General features: G+C 48.2%; 1 protein-coding gene and 5 non-coding genes across 6 annotated transcripts; 5 read left to right on the top strand and 1 right to left on the bottom strand.

Annotated features, from left to right (window-relative positions):
* Window positions 1-572: 572 nt before the first annotated feature.
* Window positions 573-21,176, bottom strand: LOC130695590 (uncharacterized). The gene is given in 15 exon segments (XM_057518755.2): window positions 573-1,026; window positions 1,082-1,417; window positions 1,488-3,089; window positions 3,159-3,429; window positions 3,494-3,635; window positions 3,701-18,314; window positions 18,379-18,639; window positions 18,710-18,878; window positions 18,982-19,213; window positions 19,282-19,451; window positions 19,519-19,700; window positions 19,767-20,015; window positions 20,079-20,239; window positions 20,311-20,358; window positions 21,035-21,176. Coding segments are annotated over 15 exon segments (18,639 nt in total). The 5' UTR covers window positions 21,087-21,176; the 3' UTR covers window positions 573-876.
* Window positions 21,177-22,885: 1,709 nt separating this feature from the next.
* On the top strand, window positions 22,886-22,958 carry Trnak-uuu (transfer RNA lysine (anticodon UUU)). The gene has a single exon. It is a non-coding gene; the product is annotated as a tRNA-Lys (tRNA).
* A 238-nt stretch (window positions 22,959-23,196) lies between these two features.
* Trnak-uuu (transfer RNA lysine (anticodon UUU)) lies at window positions 23,197-23,269 on the top strand. The gene has a single exon. It is a non-coding gene; the product is annotated as a tRNA-Lys (tRNA).
* Window positions 23,270-23,504: 235 nt separating this feature from the next.
* Trnak-uuu (transfer RNA lysine (anticodon UUU)) lies at window positions 23,505-23,577 on the top strand. The gene has a single exon. It is a non-coding gene; the product is annotated as a tRNA-Lys (tRNA).
* A 224-nt stretch (window positions 23,578-23,801) lies between these two features.
* On the top strand, window positions 23,802-23,874 carry Trnak-uuu (transfer RNA lysine (anticodon UUU)). The gene has a single exon. It is a non-coding gene; the product is annotated as a tRNA-Lys (tRNA).
* Window positions 23,875-24,126: 252 nt separating this feature from the next.
* Window positions 24,127-24,199, top strand: Trnak-uuu (transfer RNA lysine (anticodon UUU)). Its single transcript has one exon. It is a non-coding gene; the product is annotated as a tRNA-Lys (tRNA).
* Window positions 24,200-24,222: the final 23 nt, after the last annotated feature.

Genomic DNA, 24,222 nt, shown 5'->3' with positions numbered 1-24,222 from the left:
GAGGCATTGAAATCATTGGCATTTTGCAATGACGCTCTTGGTAAACATTATGTCAACCTAATATTCAGGTCTATTTTAATGCTTCCACTCGAAATAACACAATCGAATTTGGAAATTGGATTGCGAAGGACTCTTTTATTTCTGTATAAGGTAAAGCGAATTTCTGTCTAACTCTGCAAGGCTCCCCTGTACTTCACGTATCGTTATCTATCTCTATTTGAAATTCATACGGGTTTGTGATGCAAGAAGGGAGTACCTCGAATGAAACACGTCTGTTTTTTGACAACTCTAATTAAAGAAAATGATTGGCCTATATTTAAAAAAAAACTTTGTTTTGTCTGCAAAAGCACTTGATTATAGAAAAGCAATGCCATGGATGCAAAATGGCGTCATTTTCGTAGGGAAGGGTTCGTAATTCCAAGGCTACTGCCTTCCTTACCCATCCTTTGAGTTTATGGCGCATTCTTCTTCAGAAGAAAAAACTCATGCACGTGTATTCAGTGTTACAACGTCGTCGATGCAACGTCGTCGATGCAACGTCGTCGTTTCGTTGAGTGAAATATTGAGGTAAATGGTTAGAAAGAGTGTATTAGTCATTGAAATAGCCATTCCATAACAGTGGCTCAACAGGATAATCAAAGAAAAGTATTATTGTTAATTGTGTATATTGTAAAAGACGACTAATATACAAAAGTTTGGGATTGTAAAGACACGGTCGGATTTATAGGGTAAAAATGGAAGAGTATTAGTGATAAAAAATGTTTTAGCTTAACCGGAAGATAATTTTTTTTTAAAGAAAGAAACAAAAAAACAAAAATTAAGGCAGTACACACCGGTGACAGCAACCTACAGGAATTTCTACAGAAGATTGAAATTCTAATTAATCACTTTGGTGATTGGTGTGGTGGTGAGTCTGCTGACCTTGTCCATTGGATCCAGCAATGTGTCTTGGATCTGACTAACTGTTACTTCTTCTACATCTGCAGCATTGGCCATCTCATTCTCGTAAACCAATTGCTCCCAGACCTGATTATGTAAATCTTTCAACCATTTGAATTAACTTTTATTTGCCATTTCTTACCTTGTCGAGGCGTTCCATGACTGGAGAAACGCAACGTTGGCAGAGGATCGATCCAATACCGTCACGGTCGCCGATACAGTCGCATCGCTGGCACGGACTGGGCTCACCGGTGGCGGCAACTCTACGAGCAAAGATGTCGACAAACTTTTTAGTTTGTTGCTGTTGCTGGCCAGGCATCATCTTCTTCAGGTCAAACAAGGTGCCGTTCGTCTCTAAAGCCAATGGAGTGCAGAAATCCTTGGGCATGGCCAGTTGGCGTCGCAATTCTCGATCACCTTTCAAACTGCGGATGTTTCGCACCGTGTAAACTTCTTCAGCATCAAATCCGAAGACGTTCTTTACCCCGGTAATCAAGTTTGCATAAGATATTCATGATTGTTAGTTAATCTTTAAATTGAATTTTTACCTTTAATTCATCAGAACTGTTTTTGCCTTTCACGATGATATCACGCGGTTGAAGTAAGTGAAGTTTGACGTCGTTTTCAATCAACAGGGTCAACGTATCGGCGTAAGAACTGGCCTGACATTCGTTTCCGCCACACGAAACCAAAACAAACTGTTTGGAAACTCCGACTCGGTACGGTAAATTAACAGCGTAACGTAAAGCTGCGTGAATGTCCGATGTTGCAGATTGTTGATCAGCCAATATCAAATTTTCCAGGGCTAATTGAATGCCTTTACGATGAGACCAGATCTGGCCTCCATCAGCCGTACGGATGTGGGGTTTCTGGAACACATCACCTCCACGTCCGCCGTAACTAACGACAGCGAAACGGTTCTGCTGGATGCCGCGCTCTTTCAGAGCGGCGTCGATAGCGGCCGGAAGGTAAGAGAGTCGGGTGCCGTTGAGACAAGGTTTCTGGTCGACGATGAAGACGACATCGGCCGATCGTGGAGCGTCATTCTGGAACGTCTTGATTTCACCAGATCCCATGACTTTACCATCTTCCAATTCGCAGCGGACGCATTGCGGTGGAACGAAGAGGTCCAAACCGGCGAAACGACATTCGTTGGCGTAGGCGGAAGCGGCCGTGCAGACTCCGAGATCTTTTTTCGGGCTGTTTTCCAGAGTTGCCAAGTCGTTGAGGCACATACGAGCAAATGGAGCAGGATCGACCATCTGGAAACAGGGTCTCAAGACGGATTGCTCATCGGAGAAGAGCTGGTCGCACAAGCGGCTGTTGCGAGCGCTCGGAGCCGGTCGGGTCACGGCGAAATTGCGGACACGACAACGGGATGTGCCGACTTTCCAGCTGTTGGCGAAACTGTCGACTTCTTCGTCGGTTCTTTGTTGCCTGAACGGAGTCAGGAAATCGTCGGCGGGCTCGTTATTGTAGACGCCGAAAAGGCCTCCGGTTTTGCCGAAACTCCAGCCGGAAACGTGAACGGAGCAAATGTCGCGGTACAAATTGCAATCGACGCGGAATCCCGATTTGGTGTTGGTGACAATCAATCGTTGTCCGTCTCGAGTAATTGTCGTACTTTCGTACGTTAAAGGCATTTCGATTTTACGTCCGTTTAAGGTCACCCTGAAGCTGGAATCGATTTCAACCTGTCGATGGTCGCTTAAAATGGTGAGCGATTTGCGTGTGACTTTGCCTCCGGCTCCTTCGTAATTAACGATGGCGCTGAAATCGTTTCGCAAGAAATCGCTGGCCAGCAGGTAGCTGCACTCTCCGGCGAACTCGTAGAAACGCCTATCGAACGTCATGTAGTGCTGCGTTCCGGCCACGAAAGCCCGGCTTCCGAAGGGTGGCAAGATGGATTGGATGCGCATGGGTCTGTAAGTGGCCAGCATGTTCATCGCGTTGAAATAGAATTGGCTGTAATCCATTTCGCGCAGGAAATTCTTCTTGGCCGTGCCGACTTTCTTGAGCAGCGGAAGTTCGCGGATGCGTGGCAATTGAGAGAAGTCTTCCCAAGTGAATGGCAAACGTTGTGAATATTCCAGACGGCCAGATTCCCAATCGATGATGATCGTTGGCTTTATCATGAAGGTGAGTGAACCCTTTTATTTTTTAAATGTTTAAATATTAATTGCAATTTGTTTTTTATTAGATTTTAGCTGGAAGGATACCTTGAGGTCCTTGATGAGTTGAGTGGTGAGACGGTCGGTGTGTTGAAGGACATCGCGCAACACTTGGCGGAGTTTAGCTTCAAGTTCGATGTATTTGGAGAGCTCGTTGAGTTGCTGATAGATTCTATCGACGGTCGTGTTGATGTAAATAACGACAGGCAACTGTTTGAAGGCCTCCATTTGTCCGTGGAAAGCCTGGATCATTGGATCAATCAAAGGTTGGTAATGGGCTGTCATGATCTTGATTTTTTCCTTGATTTCTTCTTTCATCCTTTATTTTAAACGATTAATATTTAGTTAAAGGTACTAATGATAATATTTCATTTTGTAATTACTGGTTCAAATAGGTGATGCAATCGTCGATGTAATCTTGAGCGTGGAACTCTTCCAGCCAACTGGCGTATTCTAAATAGATTGCATGCAAACGCTGGAACATGGGGTATGTCACGAAATGATCGTGAATCATTTGGCGCATTTCTGAGTTCGGAAAAAAAATTCAACAATTAAATAGGTAAAACAAACACAAATGTTCCAGAACGTACCGTTAATGTCATCCAATGTTTCGAAATAGAAAACGCGGGCGCGTTCCATCCCCTGGTTGAAGTATTGAGTGTAGGGTTGGAAGCTTTCGGCGTAAGACTTGGCCATGTCGATCAACTGGAGGCGGATTTGTTCCACTTGTTCCATGACGACAGTTTCCAGCCGGCCAGCGTAGTCTTGGAACAACAATTGGAGGCGTTGGAAAGCTCTCGATGCAACGGATTCGCAGTGGAGCAAACAACTCATCACTTCGCCGGCCAACTGGCTGTAATAGCGAGCGACTTCAGAGACACCGCTGGACACGTAGCTGGACAATTGCTGGTAACCGGAGAAAGCCACTTGAGTCAATGACGTGTAAGTGCTGACGATTGCCCGGTAGAAAGACGTAGTTTCTCCGATAAGCGTCCGGCTAATAGCTTGAATATTAGCCACGGTCCGGTCGATGAAAGGCTGGGCCAAAGCAGCCACTTGTTTCATTGTCGATACGATGTTTTGCAGGTAGAAGTCGTTCCGCTTGTACATGGCCATGACGTCATCCGCCAACTGGTTGAATTCCGAGCGGAAGAGGTTAATCTCTCGGTTCATGCTGTCCGTCAGCCGTTGGGAAATGAGCCGGGCTGCTGGAGTTAGAGAAGAGCACTTGTCCGTCCATTCGCTAGCGGCGAAATTGGCTACGTCATCAGCGAAAGATTCGCAAGCGGCCAAGATGTTGATGAGGCCGTTAACGGCCGCATCGCGGAGTTCCGTCTTGGAGGCCGCGCGCCAATAAATGCGTGAAGAGAGCAGGTCCGTCTGGTTTAATTTGACTTGGAAGAGTCCGTCGACGATCTTCCGTCCGTGGATGTCCCGGATAGCTCGCACGGTAACCTCACGTCTATCCGGCATGCCGGCCATGAAGTTGAACGATTTGCCTCCGGCGTAGGATCCATCGATTTGCAAAGTCGGGCGGAGGGCGGACGTTTCCAGACGGGCATCCACGGCCAACGCGACTGCGTCGTTCACCAAAGTCCTGGAAGCCAAATTGTAAGAACTTCCAGATGAAACGAAAGCGTTGGTCAAAGTCAATGATTTTTCAGATGTCCGGGCTTCCAGGTCGATGCGTCTCTGTTCCGGAAGGACTTTACCACCGAGCTGGAGGAAACGGGACGTCCTTGAACGATCTTTGTAGTCGAAACGAGCTTGGAATTCAGCCCCAGGGTTTCTTTTGCCATTGGCTGTCAGGCGGAAGTCGGTGTTGGAAGCCGGATGCGAAATAATGAGCTGGATGGAACGGCCAGTGTCTTGTTCGCTTGTTGTGTATCCTTCCACTGTTAGACGGTGGCCATCTAGCGGTGAGTAGATGAACTCGATTTTACCTGTCAGTTGATTATCATCGATGCGATTGTATTCTCCTTCCAGGACGATGTCGCGTTCCAGTTCCGGATGAAGGAAGATCAACCGGATCTGACGACCGTGACGGGTTTCCAGTCGACCTCCCAGACGTCTGGACGGATCTCTAGCAGCGTCCCACTGGAATTCCACGTGAGTGGCGGTTGTTTCCCCTCCCGAGTGCTGAGATTCCAGCTGGAACGAGCGAGCGGGTAAGTCCATACGGATTAATCCGTTCAATTGAGCACGTCTTCTTGTCGAACCATTTTCAGCTAAAATTCTGTACCCAACAGATTGATCCGCGGCCCACGAGATGCTGATTGAATGATCCACTTTGGCTGACGTCAGTTCCAGCGCGTAGTTCAAAGAGAATTCCCTGCTAGGAGTGATGGTCTTAACGCTAATTTGACGACCGTAAGACGATGTTTGAATGACCAGACGTCCGCCCAGCGTTGCCGATGTGCGGCGGTTAAGATCCCAGCAGAGCTGGGCCTGATAATGAATTAAATCAGCCCTTTTTTCCCAGGAATATGAAAGATCAACTGGCCGCCAGGGATTCTTGATCTGGAGGACTTGGACGCCGTCCGTTTGTTTGGCCAAGGTGACCAGCATCAACTGGCGTCCGTTCACGCTCAAGCCGAAGCCTTTGCTTTCAGCAAAGTCCTTTTCCAGCTGGACGAAGCTCTCGAGGCTTTTCAATTCTTCGAAGGGCGTGATCAGATCGACGTTGCAAGTGACGCGTTTCTCATCTAGCGATCCGCCGGCCTTGAGGACGATAACGCGGTCGTTGTAGCGTCCGTCCATCTGAGCCTGGAACCCGCCTTCGCGGATGAGACCTTCAATGCTAGCGGCCAATCCGTAGTCGGCGAAACGAGCTTCAGCATTAGCGGAATAAGAAGAAGCGCCCAGCTGGTTGGACAGATGCAAAGTGAAGGATTCGTAGCCGGCCAAAGGTGTCCGGATGGACGCTTTACCCACGAAATCCGTCGCGGAATTGAAAACGTAATCGAAATCGGCTCCAACTCGCATGCCGGGCGATTCGACTTCGACTTGGAGCGTCTTGCGGTCCGTTCCCTCCAGACGGAGACGGACAGCGTAACGTTCGAAATCGACGAACGGAGTATTGAGCTGGACAACGGCGATATAAGCTAAAGGCTCGACTTTGACATTGGAACTAAACTCGATCCGTTTGCCGTTCCAGTCGAGGAAAGCCGTGGCTTCTCCCCAACGACGGACATTCGCCTGGCCCTTGACGTCCCAGGAATAATTCTCGAATCCGCGGATGGGTGTCACTACGTCCACTTTAGCCTGGTAAATATCGTCTGCTTTAAAGAGGAGTTCAGTTCCGAATTTCTTTCCTGCATAATCGAGGTTCCATTCTGTCAGGAATTGACGACTTCCGGTGGATACCAATCCGGAAATGGAATATTGGGCGCCCGGCAGTGTTAGGGAACCTAAAGCCTTGGCGTTTTTGTAAGACAACGGGACGTTCAGGGCCAATCCGACCGTTTCCCAGCGCGTGAACGGCGTGTTCAACGTGGCAGAAGCTTCCAGCGTGGACTCTGTTAGATGGTACTGGACGTTGAAAGAAGCCCGGGGAAGAACGACGTGAGATGACTGGAAATTGATGGAAGCGTTGACTCGCTGGGCGTTGATGGCGCTGAGCTGGAAATCGGCGCGGGCCATGGTCAATCCCTGGAACGGGGTGTTGAGTTCCATCCATCCCTCGAAATCGCTCCACTGGGCATAACGGAACTGTCCGGCAAGACCCAAACTTTGCTCGCCGTAACTGGCGGTGATGTTGGCCTGGCCGTGGAGGAAATCGCGGACGTTGCGCTCGGCCTGGGCGTGTAGCGCCATCGTTTTCCAGGGAAGGACGGGCGAATCTAACTGGACCTTACCGTTGATGCTGGGCCAACGTTGTAACAGTCCGACGAGACGATGAGATTGTCCCATCACGTCCAGCTGGACGTTCAAATCGAACGGCTGGTATTGCAATTGCACGCTGGCCTGTTTGCCGGGCAACAATGGCGATGCCACGTTGAAAGATCCAGCCATTTTATCACCGGCCGAACGGAGGTAATCGCCCAACACGGAATGGGCCGATTCGCCGTGACGGACTGTCAGTGAAGCCTGTCCTTGCTGGACGTCGCCCAGCATCCAAATGCCTCTCAGATGGACAGGTTGAATCCAAGGAGATTCGACGTTGATTGTTCCATCGTACCCATCGTTGTTCGTCATCAGTTTGTATCCCACTCGATGGACGGCCTTGCCCGCTGTGATGGTCAATTTACCTTCCGCTGGATTGCCCGTCACTTCGACAGCCAGCGTTCCAAACATGGGACAATTCAATTTAGCCTGTCCGTGCACCATTTCGCCGGCCAGACGCAGGGAGCCCGTCAATTCGCAGGTACTCTGTCCATCTACGAATCGGCCTTCGAATGTCAAAGCGGCCAAACTGCTGTAATTGATTTTTAACGAGATGATCTTCTTAGATTGCAACATGGGAGTGTCCACGTCCAATTGTCCAGTGAATTTGCTGCCGGCCAATTGATAGGACACGGACACGGTGTGCGATTTGTGCACGGTGATGAAAGAGATGGAAGCCTGGAGTTGACGAGGTGAACGATAACTCATTTCGAAGTTGATTCGATTGTGCGATAACTTCAAGTCCGGCAAGTTGGAACTCAACTCGACGCTGATTTGGTTCCCGCGTTTCTCGTAACGGCCTTCCAGTTTGTTGTCCCAGACGAAAATTTCGCCCTGGACGAGGTCCAAATTGGCCGCGTTGTATCCAGCGCCCATTTCGATGGATTTGGCGAACGATGGCGTCTTGATTCCGGCGTTCAGGTTCAAGCTGGACTTGCCAATCAACATGGATCCTTTAACGGTGTATTCACCTGCTGGAACACCGGCCGTCACGGTGGACACGACGTTCTTCCAGCCATCGATTTGGCATTCGGCGCGGACGTTGACCGAGCGGAGGACTTGGATGAACGGGATGTCCAATTCAAGCGATGCCACGTAAAGTTTGACGTTCTTTGATACTTGGAATTTAGCCCGTCCCGTATGGCCCAAGGCAGAGGCTGAAGTGCTAATGTCCATGCGTTTTCCAGGTTCGAGGATGGCTTGAACGTCGATGTCGAGCGTTGGGAGAATGGCTAGCGGCGTTGCCAGATGTAAAGTCACATCGCGCTGCTGGCCATTTGCTGTCTGTCCGAAACGGCCCGCCCATGACTCGTATCCCTGGAACGGTGTGGAGACGTTGGCGGCCATGTTGAATGTGAGTTGATCTTTGTGATACGATGTTTCCACCACTGCTACCCTATTGTTCCAGGAACCTTTAACGAAAGCGTTGCGGGATTGCTGTCCAGTCAAACGGCCTTCGATCGAAGCCTGACGGCCATTGTACTCGACACCAGCAGCCACCCGCTTGATGGATTTGCGTATGTCAGTCTCGAAATGCCCGGAGATCTTTGCATGTCGCAGCGAATCGCAAGGACTTTGGATCGTGGCTTCTAGTGAACCGGATCGCCGATAGATGGCGTTGATGCTGTATATCTTTTCTGGAGCCGGAAGCACGGACAACGACCCGTGGAATCCATTGTTCAGGTCCAAATAACTTTGTCCGGACAAGGTGTGTTCCAGCCAAGGCGTCAACAGAGTGCCGTTCAAAGAGTAGACGGACAGCCTGGGATCCCATCTGTATTGGCCGTTCAGATGAAGTTTGCGATTGCGGCCGTATTCGACGGACAGTTCGACGATCTTCTGATTCATCCGGCTGTTGACCATGATCTTCTTGAATCCATCGAAAGGCGTTTGAGCGGCCAGACGGAATTTGCTGGCGCTTTTACTGATCGTCCCGCCACCCATCAATTCCAGTTTCTGTTGCTGGCCCCATTCGAGAGTCAGACGGCCGTTCTTTTCCACAGCGACGGGATCCACTTCCAAACTGATGCGCACCGGCGAGCTAGATGAGGTTTCCACAGTTAGGATTCCATTGATCTTGTCTGCGTATTCGCCTGCGGCTGTTAAAGTGAAGCGCTGATTGGCCCCGCGGCTCAGAGTCAGTGAGGCCGTCTTCTTTGGAAGACGGACGTCGTATTCAACGACGGCGGACAATTGCTCGTTCTCTCCAGCAAAGGTAATCTTGGCCATCGATCCGGCTGTGTTTGAAGTCAATTTACCTTGAATGTCTATGATTTTTCCAGCTCGGGTGTAGTACAACGTCGTGCTGTAGTCCGACCCTTACAGGAAAGATCCCCTCAGTCCGACTTGTTCGAATCCCTGGAACGGAGTGGTGAAACGGACAGAAAAGACGATTCCGTCTTCCAGTTGCCACGTGGCTGAAGCCGTAACGTTGCGTCCGGCCCATACGAAGATGGAATCCATCGTCTGCTTTTGCTGGCCGAAATCGTATTTGACGGACAGGCTGGTCTTCTCCAGTCCAGCGAAGGGTGTCAGCAATTCGCTGGATAACTCGGATGCGTTCATCAAAATGTTTGCCTGGACGTTCTTATCGCCGGACCAGCTGAGTTTGGCGATGGCGTTCAATCCCATACTCGTATCGTAATGGCCATGGAACTTGATTTCATCTTCAAATGCAGGGCCTTTGATGGACGCGTTGAGGATGATGCGTTCGCTCTTCTCTTCCATGGTCATCCGCAATGCTGAGACGGGCAGATCGATGTTGTCCAGCAGGACGGAGAACTCTTTGACACGCGAGCTGGGCTCCATGTTGCACTTGCCCGTCGCTGAATATTGTTCAGAATGGAGGGTGAAATCGATTTTTCCAGTCCATTGGATCAACGATTCGATTGTCATTAAAGTCTTTAATTGAATTGCAGAATTGTAATTGAAACGGAAGGATCTTTCAGCTGGAACGAAGTCGTATTCGATTTCGGTCGTGACTGCGTCCATCTGTGGTGTTGACACAGTCAGACGGGCAATGGAACGCATAGCAGAAAATTGCCCGTCAAAGATGGCCTCGAATTTCTTGATGCCGGCCCAGTGAAGAGCCGATTCCGATCTGATTTTTTCCGATGAAATCCAACGGCCGGCGATGTGGACATCCTCGACATCGGCCATTCCAGTGAAGACGGTCAGCTGATAGTCGCCTTTCTCGATGGAGAAATTGACTAGCGCATTCGCTCCCAATCGCTTGTGTTGCCCGTTCGTGTACTCTGCCCGGCTGACGAACTTGTCGGACATCACGTTCCATTCGATTTCGGCAGCGTGCATGCCCAGCGATGGGTCGGACAGCGTCGCTTTGAAGCCGACATCTCGAGGACTTTGAATCCGTCCGTCCAGCGTGGCTTTCAGGCCGTTCAGATGGAACGACGCTGTTTTCTTAATAACGTTCCAATTGAGCTGGGCGCTTTGAAGCTGATTGAACGTGGTGGAAACGGTGGCCATGGCTGTTGTCCAGTTGTTGCTCTGCTGTCCGTCGAAGAGGAACTCGTGCGAGCAGAATTTGATTTTTGCATCGGCCGCATCGCTGGCCACGTTGTAAGCAGCCATCATTTCAATGTCTTCGGCCAACAGGGAAGGAACGTGGATGGATCCGGACAGGATGCTGGACATGGCCGACACGGTGGCTAAAGCCTGGACGAAAGCGACGGACTTTCCATTGCGTTCGGTCAGTACGAAAACAGTTTTCTTCATCAAATCGTATCCAGCACTCATGTCGATCTCTTCCCAGCTAGGCACAGGCGTTTGGACGTGAAGAACTGCCCGTCCGGCTTCCTTGTTCCAGCTGATTTTAGCTGTCGCCTCATAGTGCTGGGCAGTAGTATCAAGAGTCATGGCCAACGTCTTCTCGTTTGAGGCCAGATCGTAATCAAATCTCGATTTCACATTACGCAGCCCGTCTAGAGGAAGCTGGACGCCGAGAAGGACTTCTCCATTTGTCCAGGGGTCGGCCAACTTGGCCACCAACTCATTGCGGTAAATGACTCCGTTATGTGTCAAAACGACCCGTCCAAATTGAACGGACGTGCTATCCAGGTCGAATTCTGTTGATACGATGACCTTGCCCAGCGATGGACTGGTCAGACCGAACTCAACGTGATGTTCGTTCCAGCGGCCGCTGATGTCCATCACTTCGTATCCAACCACGGGCGTTTTGACCTGAGCGACGAGTTTATTTCCAGTCAATGCCCCGCTGGCCTCGTAGCGTTGCCCGCTGTGTTCCAGCATCAAGCGCATTGTTTTGGATTTGAGCTGGACGTCTCCGTGCAAACTGACGTACTCGAAACCGACGATAGGTGTCGTTACGTCAATCGTCATTTTCAAATCTTCGAGGGATCCGTTCAACTGAATGGCTTTATCGTTCAGACTCATTTTCAAGATTAACGTCTTGGCCGGCGATGTGAAGTCGTAACGGCCGGCCATCGCCATGTTCTCGTACCCAAGGCAAGTGGTAATCAATTTCAATTCGATATCTCCTTTAATCAATTGACTTTTGAATTCGATTTGATGTTCATTTTTCGTGACGATCAGGTTGATCATCTTGCGCGGCTTGTCCAGCACGAAACGGGCACTGACGGACATTTTGGCGTAATGTTCGAACGGCGTTTCGATGCTCAGATCAGCTGATTCAGGATCGAAGCTCAGAGCAAATCGATAATCTTGAGACACGCCTTCGTGTTCCAGGTGCAGTGTGGCTGTCCGGTCGGTACTGACGTTGGCCTTTGAAGTGTCGATGAGTGTGCCCTTGACGCCCAAAAGACGCAGACCTTCGAAAGGTGTTTGAATATTCAAATGAGCTGATTGCTGATCGAACTTCGCGTCTCCAGACAACGTTTGTTTGACTCCGTTCTTTTCGATTTCCAGGCCGGCTGAGATGGAAGAACGGACGTCGTAGGTGGCCATCAGTGAAGCGGTGTTCCATCCTTCGATGTTGCTCTTACTGGCCGCTGACATGAGGACGTGATCCAGGGCGAAATGGCCAAGCAATCCGACGTCCATCGTCACATCGTTCACGGCCGTTTGGACGAAGACGGACTTCTTTCCGTGCTCTTCGCCCCATCGCATTTTGCTGGACACGATTCGCATGAAAGGCACTGGCGACTGGAACTCGAAGGAAGCTTGTCGATTGATCACATCCAAAAGGCCGTTCAGACGCAATTCGAACGTGTCCGCGTTCTTCTTCACGAAGACGGACGCCAAGAGTTGGCGATTGTCCAGCGCGTAGTCTGCAATCAGTTCCAGCTGTTCGTAATTGACGATCGGCGTTGTGGAACGGATAACGAAACGACGTCCGTTCGATTCCATTTCGACGCGGTACGTTCCAGCATCGAGGACGATGAACTTGTGCTCCGACTGGAGATCGTAGACCAACTCGGCCTTGATGTTTTCGTAGCCGGAATAAGGTGTTTCTAATCCGCAATCGATTTTGCCCAGCAGGGAGTCCAGAGATCCACCGGCCGTTAGTTTGACGACCTCTTCGTTACGGACGAAGGTCAACGTTGCCGCCTCCAGATCGTAACGGCCTTCCAATCGGACGGACTTTAAATGTTCGATGGGCGTGGCCAAGTCCAGGATGGCGCTGCGCGTGTCTACTGTTCCAGAGAAATGGAATCGATCTTCGTTCTTGCTGAAAGTGATGGAGCCCGTCTTGGCCGGCTGCCGGACGTCGTATTTGGCGTTGAGGACGACTTGTTCGTATCCTTGGTAGCCCGTCTGAGATTTCAGAGCCACTTCGGCCGTCCCGTTGGTCCGTTTTAATTGCCCGTCTAATTGATATTTTTCGCCGTTCAGGACCACCTTCATGTGCCCGGCTTTGATTTCTACCGACTCGTCGTAAGAGCCGGTCACGTCCAAATGATTGATGCCGCAGCAAGGTGCGCGCACGTTGACGGCCAGCTTGATTGGCCCGGTCAGGGTGATCTGGCCGGACGCCTGGATGACGTGTTGATTCCTGGAGAGCGCCAGAGAGGCCGTTTTGGCCGTTCCGGAAGCGTCGTAAGAAGCGTCGATGCTGCCGGACTGGAGACGGGCGAACGGAGTCTTCAAACTTGCCCGTACGGAGTCTTTGGACGGGCCGGCAGTGCGGGAAGCGGTCAGTGAAATTTTCTGGCCGTCGTAATCGAGGTCCAGCTGCAATTGCTGGTTGGATTTCAAAGACGCTTCGATTTGAACGAGACGGACAGCGCGGAAAGGCGTTTCCAGCGTGGCCGTGACGGCCGTCTGAGTAGGTGCGATCACCAAGCCGCCGTGCAAGTGGATTTGGCTGTTCCCACGGTCCAGCTTGACGCTAGCCCTAGCGCCCGCGATGTCCAGCACGGCACTGGCTTTGACCGTTTGATAAAACGAGCTGGACAAGACGAGTTCCGATTGGTACATCGATCCTTGCCCAGTGGCAAATGCGTCTAGATAGATGGACTTTTCATCTCGTTGTAAGTGAATTTTGCCCGTTTTTCTTTGCCCAGTCACGTCGTAAATGATGTCTCCTTTTATCTTATTATAGCGGGTGAAGGGTGTAGTGAGACGAGTCTTGATGGAGGATTGCAAAGCGGCCAACGCCCAGTCTGCAGTCCAATCGACGGTTTGATCTCTGTTCCAGTTCAAATTGAATTTCGCCATTCGGACGGGCGAGTTGTTGATATATGAAGCGGACAGTTTCAGAGGGTCGGACAGAGGTGAGATGACATCAACAGTCAGACTCGGATTAACTGGTCCGCGTTTGTAGGCCGTCTCCAAGCGAATAGGTTGGCCGCATCCAGTGCGGATGATCAACGTCGGATGGAATTTCAGGCCGTCGTCGGAATGCGTCAGTTCGAAAACGACGTCCTCTGACCAACTGGATTTTAATGACCCACTGGCCGTCAGTTTTCCCTTTTGACTGTTGTCCGCTTTAATAATAACTGTCATCTTCTTTCCGTTCACTTGCAGTTGGCCGTCGTGTTCCAGGACGTTGGTCCACAATTGTTTGGAATCTACCGTCAGCGAAGATAAACCTTCGAAGGGCGTCTTAATGGCTAATCGGTTGGCCCAGTTGAAGAGGTCCGCGTACTCGATGTCGTGTTCCACGATGATTTCCTGTTCCATGCGGGCCGTCGTGATGACAGTAGTCGTCTTCTGACCTTCCCGACGATGTTGCAACGTAACACGAAGATCTTCGAATCCCTGGAACGGACTGGTCCATTTCGTTTGCAAATGGATGTTGTTCATTTGCATAGTTTTGGAACTCGCGACGAAAGTGATCCGCTTTCCATTGAATTCCGCCTTGATGGACGAGTCCAGCGTGCCTGCTGTTTTAACGTGATCCAAACGGCCATTGGCCCTCCATTTAGGCGTGGACAGAGTGGCATCTACGATAGCTTTTCCAGGTGCGAATTGCCCGTCTAAATTCAAACTCACTTTCTTGTCTGCCCAGCTGACGTGTCCTTGGCTCTGCAGGTTCTGACCTTCGTAGCGATGATCTACTAAGACGGTCACATCGTTAGCGAACGGACTGGTAACAATCAAGTCCGCCCTGAATTTGCCATCGGATACGTCAGTGGCCGCGCGAGCGGACATTTGCTGGCCGTTCAAATCTCCGATGACGGACAGCTCCTTTTCGTTTTGTTTGTTGAAGAGCTGGAACGACGTGTTGAACGTTTCCAGCACGGAGAAGTTGGTCGTGATGGCTAAATTTCCAGAGGTTTCTGATTTCATATTTTTGCCCGTTACAGTAACAACCGCCCGGCTGGAGAACGGACCTTCTAATTTCAGATCCGTTTGGAAATGGCTGACGGCCTTTGTGTGGATGACGCTGGCCTTTAACGATTCATAGCCCGTGATTGGAGTGGCCAAGCTGACTGACGCGCTCTTGAAATGGAATTCTTTGCGATGATAATCGGCCGACATTTCTGCCCGGCGACCTTCGTGCTGGATCGCCAAAGTGTAGCGATGCAGAGGTTGGCTCGTGAGAGCCTGGAACTCGGCGCTGACGTCTTCCAATTGGGGGAATGTCGACGTGAATCTGATGGATCCCTGGACGTTGTCCGATGTCCGGCTGCCCGTCAAGGACAAGGTGAATTGATGTGCTGGCCAATCAACTGCTAATCGAGTTTGAATCGTCTTGTTTGTAATTTGATGCAGGCTGTCGAATGTGATCCTTTGGAACCCGTCGAACGGTGTGGTGAGGAGGCCGGCCGTGCGAGTTGGAAGGAGTTCCATGCGCAAAACGATGACTTGATTCTCGTTCCAGCCCAATTGAATTTTGAGGTCTTTATCGATCTTGTCGATGTTGACGTAAATGGTAGGCCATTGGCCGTAGTTGAACTGAGCATTGCCTCCAGTTGCGCTTAATGTTCCAGTGAATCTCAAAGACTGGCTCAGATCGACGTCCTTGTTCCAGAACACGTGAAGACTCACCAAGTCGGACGTCATTTGAGCGTCGATGGTGATGTGCCTATCGGCCTGGATATCGACGGTGAGCGATTTTTGTGTTCCAGTAGTAATGTTGAATTTAGCCTGGAACACAGGTGCGTCTTCTCCGCGCGTGATTCCAACGCTGACGGCGTGTTCCAGCGTGTCGACGTGCTCGTACTCGACGGAACTGGATAATTTCTCATCACCATAGCGGCCGTTCAATTTGAAGACGCTGTTGGTAGGACTGGCCACGAACAGTCCGTTGATGTCCAGCTCATCGGCCGCCCAGCTGCGCAGTTTGACCTCAACGGAATGTTCGCATTTGATTCCTGCGCTAAGGTCATCATAGATGGCGTTGATGGACGCTTCGATCTTTTGATTCACGGAGTATTCCGCAATTGCGTTCCACCGTTTAGCCATTTCCTGGACAACGTCGGCGCGTAAATGGCGGCTGACGGTCGGGGATGAAAGTTCGATGCGTCCACCGTAGCGACGTCCAGGCTGGAAATCTTGGCGGACCAGATCCAGCTTCCCACTCCATTGCCTTCCTGGAGATAATCGCAATCCCGATTGGCTAATCACGGTCGTGACTGTGTTTTGGAACACGGTGTAGACGAGGAAATCGATGTTCTGCTGTTTGCAAACGACGGCCAGACGGACATTGAGATCTCTAGGCTGGCCGGAATACAATTGCTGGACTTCCCATTGATGTGTTCCAGCATTCAATCGGACGTTGTTTTCCAGGTAATTTTCCGATTGTTGGACATCCCAGGACACGTCTCCATTGTACTGAGGGAACTGCGAACTCTGGACAATTCCAGCCAACGTCGTCTTCTTCAAAGATCCTTTGACCGCCCGATTGAATTTGCCCGACAGTTCCAGACTTTGCGTCGTTCCTTCCGTGAACGAATAGCCGACCTTCGTTTTGCACGTGGTCAGTTTATCGGAGAGGCGCATGGTGGTGGCCAAGGTAGTGTCCAGCAAGTAAGATTTCAATGCCACGTTGAACTCGTGTTTGTTTTCGTTATCTTTAGCGAAATCGCCGGACAGACGGACGGGACGGACGGTCAGGTGTTTCAACTGGAAATCGAAGCCACATTTCGATTGACCCACGTAGCTGAAATAGCCCTGGAAGTTGACCAACTCCTTGCCGCGTTGGCTGATGAGCAAACTGGGCTCGTAGCGGCCGGACGCGCCCTTGAGATCAGTGCGTAGGGCTGTCCGGAGTGAAACGACTTCCGCGCCATCTATTGTCAACATGACGTCAACTCCTTTGACTGACGGATTGTACTCGTATTTGCCGATGACGTCCACGCTCTTTGACGGGCAGACGAAAGATGCCCTCAGGCTATTGGCCAGCTGATCCAGCGTCAATTGAGCGGATAGTCTGCGATTGATGGCGGAATCTGGAGTGTCCATGACGAGACTAACGGCCCGGCTGCCTTCGCGTTTGTACTCGAAGCGATAGCTGCTGTGCTTGTCCGTCTTGCGTAAGAACAAGGCGGCGTGGGCAGGTCCGGTGAAAGGCCCACGAGGACCTTCTTTGCTTCTCGGATAAAATTCTAGCTCAGCGCAGAGTTCGGCTCCGAATTTTTTGCCCAGCCAGGCGGGCGAACATGATGTCATGTTGACTGGAGTCCTTTGTTCCGGCCGGATGGATTGCTGTCCGTTTTGCTGGAGCAAAAAGAGACGCGAATCGAAGCTGAACGTATTAGAAGCCTCTTCTGGAGCGTCGAGCTGTACGGACACTAATCGGCTTCCCTGGATGATCATTTTGCCGGACAGGCCGGTCGATGTGTGCATGACGTTTTGAACGTGGACTCCGCTGCGTCCGAACGTCGAAGCATCGATGGCCATTAACCCGTTGACTTGAACCGTTCCGCTGGGCTTGACGTGTCCGATGATTTTCATGTCAGTCAAGCCGGCCGTCTGGAACGTTCCGCCCATTTTGAACGCCACCGTAGCCGTGGCGTTCACGTTCAAAGTCAAAGGCAAACCGACGATCGTCGGTAGAACGTACGAGACGTCCATGATGGACACGGATTTGCTTAAATCGACGTCCTTCTGCCCAGCAGCTTGAAGTAACATGCTGATAGGATTCTGAAGAAGAGGTTTGCCCGTCAACTGATCTAGCCCTTTGAAGCGATGGGTGTGCAGTTCGTTGCCGAAGACGCGCACGTACACATCGCCCTGAGGCTGATCGGCCATTTGTCCCTTGACGTCGAAGACGGTGGACAGTTGGTTCAGCGATTGCTGGTCCACCGGAGCTGCCCGTTTGCCGCGCAACGATTGGAGCACCGTTTGAATGGCGTCGTCTTGAAAATATCCACCGGGACCGAAGAACGATTCGATTAGAGATTCGAATCCTTCCAATCTCGCGCCCAATTCGATTAAGTTAATCGATTGGCCGAAGAGGTCCAGCGTTAGATTCAACGAGGCCGAACGGGGCAGGTAGGATTGAGAGGAGAAGATGACGTTGCTCTCCACTGTTCCACCGACGTTGAGGTCTTGCCAGTAGCTGGAAACTTCCAAATTGCGGGAAAATTTACGAGCGTCCGTGTTGAATTTGTTGCGGAGGAATTCGGTGGATAGTAGCTGGCGGACGGCCTGTTTTGACGGGCTGGAAGTCTCTTGTAAGTTGGTCAAGTGAGTCCAGACGAAGGAACCGACTTGGTTGACGGGTTCGCTCATTAACGATTGTTTGATTTCTTCCAGCAGCTGGCCAGACGGGCATTGCATGACGGCCAGGTAGGCGGTGATGCGCAGCTCGGAGTCTTGTCTCGTGTCTAAATAGAAAGACAGGAGCGAACTGCGGCCGTCTAAATGGCACGGAACGCGTCGCAGGGCGTCGATGGCCGCCAGGCGGACCACCATCGCATTTGCTTCTTCCTATTAAATTGGGAATTTAAAGTATTTAAATTTAATTTGAATATGAAAGTTAGAAAAATTGTACCTGATAGCATTTCTTTAGGGTTTCGGCGGACGTGAAGATGAGGCCAGCATTGCCGAGAGCTTTCAAAGCTAAAAGGATCGTGTTTTGTTCGTCTGCGTCGCGTGAACGGCACGCGATCCCGATGCGATTCTCGATGTGAACGATGGCCTGTTTCACGCTCTCTTCTTCTTGACATCCAGCCGGATGGTTGCGGCAATAAGCGTGGATTAAAGCGGAAATGGAGAGCAGGGCTTTGGGACGGGCATTGTCAGCTAACAGAGGCTATTAAAAATTCATAATTATTTTTTTTAATGTTTAAATTTAAATTGAATTAAAGCAAAAAATTTTTTACCGAGACTGCTGTAATCATTTCAAGCGTCGGTTTTGGCTGGAACGCTAAAGAAGCCAACCACATGTCCGTCTCTAAATCAGAGAGAAGACCTCCTTCTTGGATGATGTCTCTCATCAGCGCATAGCTGGCGGCCGTTCCGACCAATGGAGCTGCATCCATCAGGTACTTCCTATCCATTCAATTTGTTTTCATATTTAAATCAGGGGAATCATTTAATTGATTTTTTTTTTTTTTTTTTTTTTTTTTTTTTTTTTTTTTTTTTTTTTTTTTACCTTGCTTTAGCTTCTTGAGTCTTGCTAAATAATTCGCTAAGTTGAGCGTAAGACAAGTGACGTAAAGAGGCCACCAATCGAGAGAAGAGGGTTGGCGTTTGGGGCGAAATGCCCGTCCGCGTTTCTTGCACTAAAACGTTCAACGTTTCGCCAATCAACGACAGACTGGCACCTGATGTCTTCTGGACATCTGGACCATCGAAGAGAAGACTGGCCTTGTTTTTCTTGTAATCTAAAAAAAAAATTATTTAAAAAAATGTTATTTAATTAAAAATAAGCGGATTTGAATTTAAATTTTACCAGTGGAAATGTGGTCGGAACGACGTTCGCTGTTGTAGGTCAAAGTCTGTGTAATACGAGTGGAAGCTCCGCTCTGACCGTTGGAGAACGGCCGGAAGAGATGAGTTTCGGTGCAGACGGATTTCTCCAGCAGGTCGTTGCGTATCGTCTGCTGGCATTCGTTCTCGCTCCTTAATTCATTTTTAATTGTTTTATTTCAAATGTAGGAAATGAGAAGATTTCTGAATCTTTTTTTACTTGAGAAGAGGAAGGGATTGGATCGATGATGCAGAGCTGTAGGGCGTACTCAAAATGGGCGCAGAATGATGGCCATTTCGGCCGGTACAGGCCAGCAAGTCTTTGGTTCGTGACACTGACATGCCGTTCCGTCCGACATGTTCTACCGTGTAATTGGTCTCGCAATGGCCGACAACGTCCGTCTGTTTAAAAAGGTAAGGAAATGAAATTCAAATGATTTTAACTGGGCAATGGAAAATGGGCCGTACCTCGAAGACCTGTTGCGATTTGGCCAAGTCCAGCATGGAGTTTTGCATGGCCGACAGGATGCCTCGTTTGACATTGAGGGCCCATTCGGACTCGTCAACAGACGGGCAAAGATGTTCGATTTGTCCGTCTTGGAAGGAGAACACGAGCGGTTGTTGTTCGAGCCCAGCGGCAAAATTAGCCGATCCGGCCGTAATTGTTCTCGATGATCCATCCTGTGGATCTGATTGTTCCAGGCTCACTCTTTTAAGCTGAGAATTTAAATTTAAAATTTAAAAAGTTCGTGAAATCAATTGGGGGGAGGGGGGACATACCCGCAAGACAAGTTCGCACTGAGAGACGACTTCAAAGTCAGCCTGGGCGCTAATGTGTAACCTGGACTCTTGCTCCGAAGTGCCGCCAATTTTGGACGCTGTTTCGCCCGTGTAATCATAGCTGTAAATTGTGCCAACGCTGTATTTAAACTTACTCGTTTCTGGAACGTCCCCAAAACAAAAATTGATTAGGAATTTTACAAGATGAAGCGTTTATTTTTAGATATTTTACCCTTGCAATAAGAAGCGCATTGCTGATTTGCTCTCGAACCCCACGGAGCTGAAAAGAGGCAAGATAAATTACGTAAGCAAATCACGTGGACGTTTAGGGCAAAAAACAGGAAATATTTCTCGGTTTTTTTCGCTGATCACGCGTTCCCATTTTCGGGAGTGTAGACACGTTCGTGTCTCCTTATCGACATGTACGTTTAAAGCCGAAATGTGGTCGAAAGAAAAAAAAATATATTTTTTTTTTTTTATCAAATGGGGAGAAGCTACTGGTCATGGAGAGCAAAGTTGCAATCTTTCGTAGCCATACGATATGTGTAAATAAATATGTAAGGGTCACTTCCAAGTTCAAATCCCGATCGTGACTGGGAAGAAAAAAATGTGCCGTTCAACAGCAATTTCAGCAAAAATTTTATTTTTGCAGTTCTGTTTTTAGAAAAAAGCGGAAGTTGAATTTTTCAAACATTTAAATATGCGCATACATGATTTCTATGTGTGCTAAAAGTAGATCGCTGATTTTACATGGCCGCAAACGATATTATCTCGATGCGCAGATTGGCCATGTCAACACGAAGGATCGCATTTCATTATGCCGGCTAGACAAGTCATTAAACTCTCTAATCAAATAACCTTGAAAATTTTTCTCTTAGAATTATGCAAAGGCCTACAGAGTTTGAATGCCAACTCATTTAAATAATTGAAAAGTAAAAACAAAAGAAATGACTTACTGGCTGTCGAGGCTGCAACAAGCGCCGTGACCAAAAAGATGGCCGAACGCATGACGGAATGCAACTGTTAATGAAAAAAGAACGCTCCGCTAATGGAGAATGTGTGATCTCGTACTCGGGTGGTTCACTCGCATCAACAACACGAACGAGTCTAACTCACCGCGCACATTTGTGGAAGCTATAATGGCATGCAACGAGATGACCTACAACCCCGTTTTTATATCCATGTTGGACATCCTCCTCCCCCTCCATGTTTTTTTGCCCAGCCAATGCCACATCACCTCCTCCTTCCTCTTTCCCTCCCCCTTGCCAAGGATCGTGTCCAGCCAATAAGTTCTTGACCAGAGGACGGTGATCAAAGGTCGTGGGTTCACATAATGTCCAGTAACAGCAGCTCGTCGTAGCTAAGTGACTCCGTAAGGCGTCCGTTTCCGCCTCTATTTTTGAACTAGCTCACAAAAAAAAAAAAAAAAAAAAAAAAAAAATTGTTTACTGTTCTCATTAATGTTTAGTAATCAAGGTGCTGATTCTGAATTTGGCATTTGCTGATTGTTGCAATAGAAAAAGACCATGTTTTCAATGGACATGTAGCACCAAGTGCAATAACCCTAAACCAGACAAGATGGCGTCCATTCTAGGAATAGAACGCGTAGGCTATCTGGCAACAACGGCCTCTAGGAAAAATGAGACAACTTGTATCACTTTCGATAACCTAATACGTTGGGAATCGATTCGAAAATGGCTGCTCTTTTAATGCACATTGAAAGTTCATTTTTGGCTAACAAGGTTTATCGTAAATTGTGAATAGGATATACGGACTACATAATTATTGCGTATGTTGTTTCTTTTTTTTTTTTTATTCTTTAATTTTACGTTTGTTGATATTAACGCCCCCTTTTTCCGCTGTCGATGAACGAGTACCCGTTCATTTTCAAGGCCGGGGGACACTTGTCTCTTGCCACAAGATGTGAAAAATGCCTTTTCGAATTGTGATAAGGATTCTCGCATATGGCTAACCTTCAAAGGATTCAATTTTCCCAAGGAAATGGCAACTCGAAATGCCTTTGTCTCATTACGTAAGTCACATTTTTAGCTCAAAGAAATGAATATGCATAATTAATAGTTAAAACAATTTGTTTTGTTTACTGTTTTCCTCCGGTTACCGCTCATGGGAGTTAATGGATTTGTACGTACATGTTCATTCCATCATTTCAAGGTAACGTCTCAATCACCTTGAAAGATAATTAGCAAAGAATGTGCGATGATTCGAAATGGATTCAAAATTAGAGTTGCGTAAGTCATTTTATTTAAGAAATGTTGAAAGAAATTTAAATCTTTTATCGGTCTAAGGAGGAAGTCGTAGTGCAATAAGCCTAGCGGCAATAACATTTGATATGATGGTGGGTACAAATAATCGTAAATAGGATAGGGAGACTACAAGATGCCCACAAAAAAAAAAAGACCTCTGAACCTCGAGAGTGAAAAACAGTAGACTTATGACAGAGATGTTTTGACACGCGCGATGACCGTCTTGCGTTCAGCCCGCTGATTATTCGTCTGGGTCGTCACGATAAGTAAGTAGATAAAAGAGTGTATAGTAAGAAAAAAAAACCCTCCCAATACAAAGAAATCGTCTGGCTTTGATTTCGGGTTCCTGCTGTCTGGTTTTTGATTTTAAGAAACTAAAAATGAGTTTATTTAACTTTGCTTTCAAGCATTTACTACTAGTATAAATGATGTGCTTATTTTCTAGCACGTAACTTTACCTGGCGATTTAAATTTGGTTTAATGCTCCATTCTCGTTTTCATTATGGTAGGACGTGTTTCACGAGAACTTTATTTTTAAAAGTAGCCCGGTTAGCTCAGCCGGTAGAGCGCGGGACTTTTAATCCTGAGGTCAAGGGTTCAAGTCCCTTATCGGGCGTAATTAATTTTTGTCCCTTGTTTTTCTTTTATCATTATTAAATGGCACAATAGAAAATGATTTGCTACCCTAGCTAACAATTTTTTCTCGAATGTTTTAACATAGGAAATACGGTGAATTCCCTCACCATAAAAGTTTACTTAAAAATACGATCACTTAATTTTGTTTTCGATGCGATACGTATTAATCATCTTTCATTTGATCGGTTTCGATTCATCGTATTGTTTTCTGTGTCACGGCCCGGTTAGCTCAGTCGGTAGAGCGCGGGACTTTTAATCCTGAGGTCAAGGGTTCAAGTCCCTTATCGCGCGTAATTAATTTTTTCCCCTTGTTTTTCTTTTACCATTATTAAAAGGCATGATAGTTAATTATTTGCTACTTCAACTAACCATTTTTCTCTAATGTTTTAACTTAGGAAACACGGTGAATTCCCTCACCAAACAAAGTTGCTTAAAAATACGATCACCTAATTTTGTTTTCGGTGCGGGACATTAATCACCTTTTATTCGATCGGTTTCCGTTCATCGTATTGTTTTTGGTATCATGGCCCGGTTAGCTCAGTCGGTAGAGCGCGGGACTTTTAATCCTGAGGTCAAGGGTTCAAGTCCCTTATCGGGCGCGAATGTAGTGCTTTGCTTATTTTCATCATTGTCAAATGCACAATGGGAAAGGAATTGGTATGCCACCTATCAATCTATATCTTATGTCTGGACACAGCAAACCCGACCTTACCAAAGAAATTTGCTTATGAATGCGTTGTTGAAATTTCGTTTTCGATGTGGATAAACCAATCACCTTTCAGCTGATGGGTTTTGTTTTAGCGTGTAATTTATCTCAACCGTAGCCCGGTTAGCTCAGTCGGTAGAGCGCGGGACTTTTAATCCTGAGGTCAAGGGTTCAAGTCCCTTATCGGGCGAGAGTTTTTCTTCTTTCTCATCATTGTTGTAACGCTATTTTTCAATAATTGACCAACTACTCCATTTTTAAAATATATTTATCTACACAAAAGTATATTTAAATTTCGAGCTCTAAATGAATCTGAGGGGGAAAAAATGTCCACGTCTAACAAATGATTTGTAAAAAGCTGTATTTTAAACAGACGTGCTACTAAATGTATTCGGTATTTAAATCTAGATTTAAATATTTACGTGAACGTGTATGTTATGTAGCCCGGTTAGCTCAGTCGGTAGAGCGCGGGACTTTTAATCCTGAGGTCAAGGGTTCAAGTCCCTTATCGGGCGTAACTTTATTGTTATTTTTTTTT

The sequence above is a fragment of the Daphnia carinata genome, chromosome 7 (genome assembly GCF_022539665.2).
Source record: "Daphnia carinata strain CSIRO-1 chromosome 7, CSIRO_AGI_Dcar_HiC_V3, whole genome shotgun sequence".
Taxonomy (NCBI): domain Eukaryota; kingdom Metazoa; phylum Arthropoda; class Branchiopoda; order Diplostraca; family Daphniidae; genus Daphnia; species Daphnia carinata.
Note: the sequence above shows the minus strand (reverse complement) of the source record. Positions and strands in the feature narration are given on the sequence as shown.